The sequence below is a fragment of the Salvelinus sp. IW2-2015 genome, unplaced genomic scaffold (assembly GCF_002910315.2).
Source record: "Salvelinus sp. IW2-2015 unplaced genomic scaffold, ASM291031v2 Un_scaffold6832, whole genome shotgun sequence".
Taxonomy (NCBI): Eukaryota; Metazoa; Chordata; class Actinopteri; order Salmoniformes; family Salmonidae; genus Salvelinus; species Salvelinus sp. IW2-2015.
The window spans coordinates 7,963-13,693 of NW_019948093.1; the positions used below are offsets into that span (position 1 = coordinate 7,963).

Sequence of the window (5,731 nt, forward strand, 5' to 3'; positions counted from 1 at the left end):
GGTGCGTGCACCGGCAGTCAGGAAACACTGACCTGTCTGGGAATAGAATAATCCAATATTCGAAATTGCCAATTACATCGATCTTTGATTTAGCATTCATACATAATTCAAAACTCTGGTGTGATACAGTAATCACATAGGGTGACTTTTTAATTATAATTTTTCAAATATATTTTACAAATTGTTGCTAACTTAGTAGTTGAGAAACTGTACTAATAGAGAGCCTCATAGAAAAAATGCAGAAGAAACAAATATACAACGTTTCTTATATCCAAATATAGAATAGTAAAATTGTCCTGTAGCACCGATGAACTACTAGCATGAGTTAAAAAAAATAGTTAATCTAACAATTAGTGTTTGGTCAAATGTAAAGTAACAAAAGATGTTGAGCAACATGCAAACAATTGTTTTTGAAAAGAAATTTAACTGTTTCCTGAAATAGGTGCTTTGGAACAAGGGTCATTGCTCTTCCATTCAAACGAACAAATATAAGAGCTTCACTGGGATTTCATTCACACACAAAAGCCAAACAATTAAGGAAACGTCATGTCCCCACCATGTCCGCCCCCGGCTTTTGCAACTTTCTATGGTGTCTTCTCGGAAACAGAGTGCCTAGCTTGCTCACTGGTAGAAAACAGTTGACCGTGTTTAGTTTTTAGTTTGACGTCAACTAACTACTTCGGGTACCAAACTCATGAAGACTTTAAGAAATGGATGGGCTGTGTCACTCCCTTTTCATGTTTCTGTTATGTATGTTTACGCTTGGTGTTTGTCCATTAAGTCATGCAAGAGGGCTTGTCGAAATTACGCTTTGGGTCAAAAATTCTAGTGCTTGGATGGGTGCATTTAGTGTTAATTATAAGTATCTTTATGTTAAGATGAGCGTCGGTCAATGATAGAAACCACAGGTATACCTAACAGTGCCTCCCAAGTGAATCGATAAAGTGGAGCATTGAAGCACAGTCACAAGAGATAGAGAACCTTGTGCTCGAGATCTTGGAGAGGCAGAACTGCTGAATCACGCATGATCGCGATGTCAATGACTGGGTCTAAGCTTCCGCCACAGCTGATGTCATCAGTGATCCAGTTACTGCAGAGGGTTGTACCCGCACTGCAGTGCGAATAAGTTGTGGGATATCACGGCAGTATATTGAAGACGAAAGGAACTTGAACCTCTACTCAGACCAGGCTGTTTTCTTTTCTTTTTTATTTTTTTTACTAATTATTGTAAGAATGTAAATATGTGAAAGACAATACCAAAACTAGTGAAACAACCATATAAGAATCAATGTAGTACCCAAAAAAGTGTTAAAGCAAATCAAATGCGTATTTTTACATTTGAGATTGACCCTTTTTTCATAGTAAGCCACCCTTTGCTTGGGGTATGGCTAGCATTGCTCACTCAATTTTCGCCATTGGGCTCTCAGACCAAATGCAGGTGCTTTCAGGCAGTAGTCCACCGTAATTGCTCAAATTTGTCAATTTAACAGGGTGCGATTGATTACAGTAGTAAAAACAATTTGTTTAGGCAATGCTCTTGTTCTTGTAGCGTTCCTTTGCTTCTGTTCTATGTGGCTTTGCAAAAATTGCATGGGTTGAGAACGTGTGGGGCATTATCGAGTGTGTTGGACAATCCCGCGGGAAAGTACGGGGGTTATACAGAGATAGCCCTTATTTGGTTATATTGTCTTCCATATTAATGGCACCATGAACAGCCAAAACAATAGCGAGAAACAAGCAGTCCCCCATCTCATCAGTTCAATTTTTAGACGGTAACGAGAAGGTCACTCAGATCTGGAAAATTACAAAAGAAAATCAGAGAATAAGAAGGGTTCCACAGGCTTTTTGGTAATATAAGTTTTCCTTCAACGTGCATCACAAAAAACACATCAAGCGCTAAGTATTTTTGAAAATGAAACTGGCCTCTCATGAGGAACCGACCACAGGAAAGTGAAGTCCTCAGAACTTACCTTCTGCTGCACGAGATGAGTTCATAGAAAGTTGAACTGCACACCTCCAGATTGCAGCCTAAATAATGTCAGACTATAAAAGAGTAACAGACACAATCTCAACATCAACTGTTCGAGAGGAAGACTGCGTGAATCAGTGCCTGTCATGGGTTAATTGCTGCAGTAAGAAACACTTACTAAAATACACCAAATAAGAAATGATAAAGACTTCCTTTTGCCAAGACAACACAAGCGAATGGACATTAAGCCGGTGGAAATCTGTACTTCTTGGTCTACATGAGCCATAATTTGAGTATTTTTGGTCCCATCCGCCGGTTTTGTGAGACGCAGATGTAGATTGAATTGGATGATCTCCACGTGTAGTTCCGACCGTGAAGCATGGAGGAAAGGGGGTTTTTGGGGAAATTTGGTTTTGCCCTTATGCTAGTGACACTCGTCAGATGATAAATGAGAATTCAAGGCACACCTTAAACCAGCATGGCTACCTACAAGATATTCTGCCAGCTGATACCATAAGCCATTCTGGTTTGCGCTTAGCCCCTTGACTATCAATTTGTTTCATTCAACAGGACAATAACATCCTATGCTTAACAGGTTACAATAAACACCTCCAGGCCTGTTGTAAGCGTCTATGATGTGACCAAAGAAGGAGTATGTCGATGTTGAGTGCTCGCGATCAGATGACGCGTTGGCCCATCCAGAATCCCCCGCCTCACCCAATTGAGATGTTTCGAAAGAAGTTGAGACCTACGGCAGAGTGAAGGAAAAGCAGCCCAACAAGTTGCTCAAGCACTGTGTGGGGAATCCCCTTCAACGACTGATTTGGGACAAATGCCATTCCAGGTGAAGCTGGTTGAGAGAATATGCCAAGAGATGATCGCCAAAGTTGTCGGTCAATGACAAAGCGTCGTGGGCTACTTTAGAAGAATCTAAAATCTATTTTGATTCTTTAACAACTTTGTTGGTTACGTACTATGGATTCACATGTGTGTTAGTTTCGATAGTTTTATATATTCACTATTATCTCTAAAATAATAGGTTTTAAAAAATGAAAAACCCGTTGACACACATGAGTAGGGTCGTGTCCCAAACTTTTTGACGTCGGTAACTGTATATCCAATGAGTCATTACTACCATAAATACTCTACAACAGTCAATAAAACTGCAATGGCGGATATACAAGGCCTCCATCTTCAAGTATGTGAAGCAGTTATTGGGTTTGGTGAGAGTGAGAGTTATTGGGTTTAGTGAGAGGGAGAGTTATTGGGTTTTAGTGAGAGGTATTGGGATTTGAGACAGGTGGTACAATGACAGAGCTGTAGATCTACAGAGAGGAGATGAGAAGTCACTTTACGCCACAATATGTATTACTTTGTGCAGTAAACTCTTGATAAGTGAATATCATCTTTTACATTTAAACTCTGTTTAAGTGCAGGGCAGTTCATCTTTTTTTTAATTCAAATTAATTTTGATTGAATTGCTTTGGATATTTGCATGTGTTAAGGGTGTGTACTGGAGGCGAAGTCAGGTGCAGGAGAGCAGAGTGTAGTTGACAGGTGCACTTTTTTATTCCGGTCCAAACGAAAGCAGATAAGTACATAAAACGTGCCCAAACACGGAACATAAACAAAAGTCTGGCGCGTAACAATACYCACATAACATCAAAACAATTTGACACAAAGACATGGAGGGGAACAGAAGACTAAATACATTCAGTGTGATTAGGGAATGAAAACCAGGTGTGTAGTATGGAACAAGACAAAACAAATGGAATATGAAAAATGGAGCGGCGATGGCTAGAAAGCCGGTGACGTCGATCGCCGCCCGAACAAGGAGAGGAGCCGACTTCGGCGGAAGTCGTGACAGCATGTTCTGGCTGTATTGTGCACTCATGCAAAACAAACCCAAATATCTGGAGTCAATTGTATTTACAGCAATTGAACTAAGTGTCAGTGGTTGAGACCATTTCCTCAGATAGGGGTGTTCTGTGCTAACTAGGGCTGTTCCATTGTTCCTGTAGAAATACCCCCCAAAGAAGGACATGGTACGAGCTGTGTCCATCCAGACTGGCTACCTGATCCAGAGCCATGGACCGAACCACTGCACTCTTACCTACCTGGCACACGTGGACCCAAAAGGTAATACACACAAGACTCAGTGGAGGTTTCTGAGGGGAGGACGGCTCRTAGTAATGGCTGGAATGGAGTCRATGGAATGGTATGAACCACATGGAAACCACATGTTTGATACCRTTCTATTGACTCCATTCCAGGCATTATTATGAGCCGTCCTCTCAGGMGCCACCAGGTGGTTAATGTGCTTGGAGAGTTAATGAATGATTCATACTCAGGACCTTCTTTCAACAGAAATTGCCATAGTAACTGCATCTGGAGGACAGGGACAGTCCCGCATCTCTCTCTCTTGTTCTCTCTCTCTCTCTCTCTCTTGTTCTCTCTCTCTCTTGTTCTCTCTCTCTCTCTCTCTTGTGCTCTCTCTCTCTCTCTCGTTTTCCATCTCTCTCTCTCGTTTTCCATCTTTCAATTCAGTTCAATTGACTTTATTGACATGGCAAGTTCATTATTACTCACATTGTCAAAGTGTATATATATATATATATATATATATAAAAAAATTATATAAATAAATGGTGGGACCAACAGCAATAATAATAGTAGTAGTGGACATGGTATTACCATTAACAACAACAATATTAATCAGAACAACAATACATTAAAGCAATGGTAGTAGACCAGTGTCAACATGACTGAGAAGACACATGACATGGTATGAAAGACGAAACAAAACAAGATGGGAAAAATGATCAACATTACATTGTACTTTTCATTGGCTGTCCCTCAGGTTGTGGCAGGAGGACACATATTTGGCTGCCAAAACTGCACATTTTGGCTTTTCACCCAATAAATATGAGATTTTTTTCTTCATCTTTTATAGTTTCAAATTCTTTGTATTGAATTATAATTTTGGGAAATAAGTATTCTCTTAGGTCTGAGTATTTGTCACAGTGTAATAGGAAATGCATCTCTGTCTCTACCTCTCCCCTGGAGCAGAGTGAGCACAGCCTGTCCTCTCTGGGCAGCCAGGTTTGTCTGTGACGACCGGTCTGTCTGTTTAGAGCCAAATAGCATTGAAGTTTACTTTTTTGTGGTGTCTTTCCAATAGGTTATATATTTTTCTTTTTGTTTTGTGATGATTTGGTTGGGCCAGATTTTCTGAGTGCTGTCCCGAGGCTCTATGGGGTTGGTTTGGGTTGGTGAACTGAGCCTCAGAACCAGCTGGCTGAGGGGACTCTTCTCTTGTTTCATCTCTTGACATTGTAGAGCTGTGTGATGGAATGTTTTRGGGTCACTTGTTTTTAGATGGTTGTAAAATTTGATGGCTCTTTTTTCTATTCGAATGAGGAGGGGGTATTGGCCCAATTCTGCTCTACATGTGTTATTTGGAGGTTTTCTTTGCACTTGCAATACMGTCTTGCAAAACTCTGCATGCAGTATTTCAATTGGATGTTTGTCCCATTTGGTGAATTCATTATTAGAGAGTGGACCCCATACTTCACTGCCATATAGAGCAACTGGTTCTATAACCGATTGGAACATTTTGAGCCAGATTCTAATTGGAATTTCTATTTTAATGTTCCTTTTAATGGCATAGAATGCTCTTCTTGCTTTGTCTCTAAGCTCATTCATAGCCATGTGAAAGCTACCTGTGTTGCTGATATTTAGTCCTAGATATGTGTMGTTTTT

General features: G+C 40.3%; 1 protein-coding gene across 1 annotated transcript in view; it reads left to right on the forward strand.

Moving 5' to 3' along the window:
- LOC112079067 (START domain-containing protein 10-like) overlaps positions 1-4,108 on the forward strand; it is a gene marked incomplete at both ends in the record, with an annotated part of 9,671 nt that extends 5,563 nt beyond the window's left edge. The window contains 1 exon segment of the mRNA XM_070442219.1: positions 3,991-4,108. Within this exon segment, the coding sequence (XP_070298320.1) occupies positions 3,991-4,108 (118 nt within the window).
- Between the last annotated feature and the right edge of the window lie 1,623 nt (positions 4,109-5,731).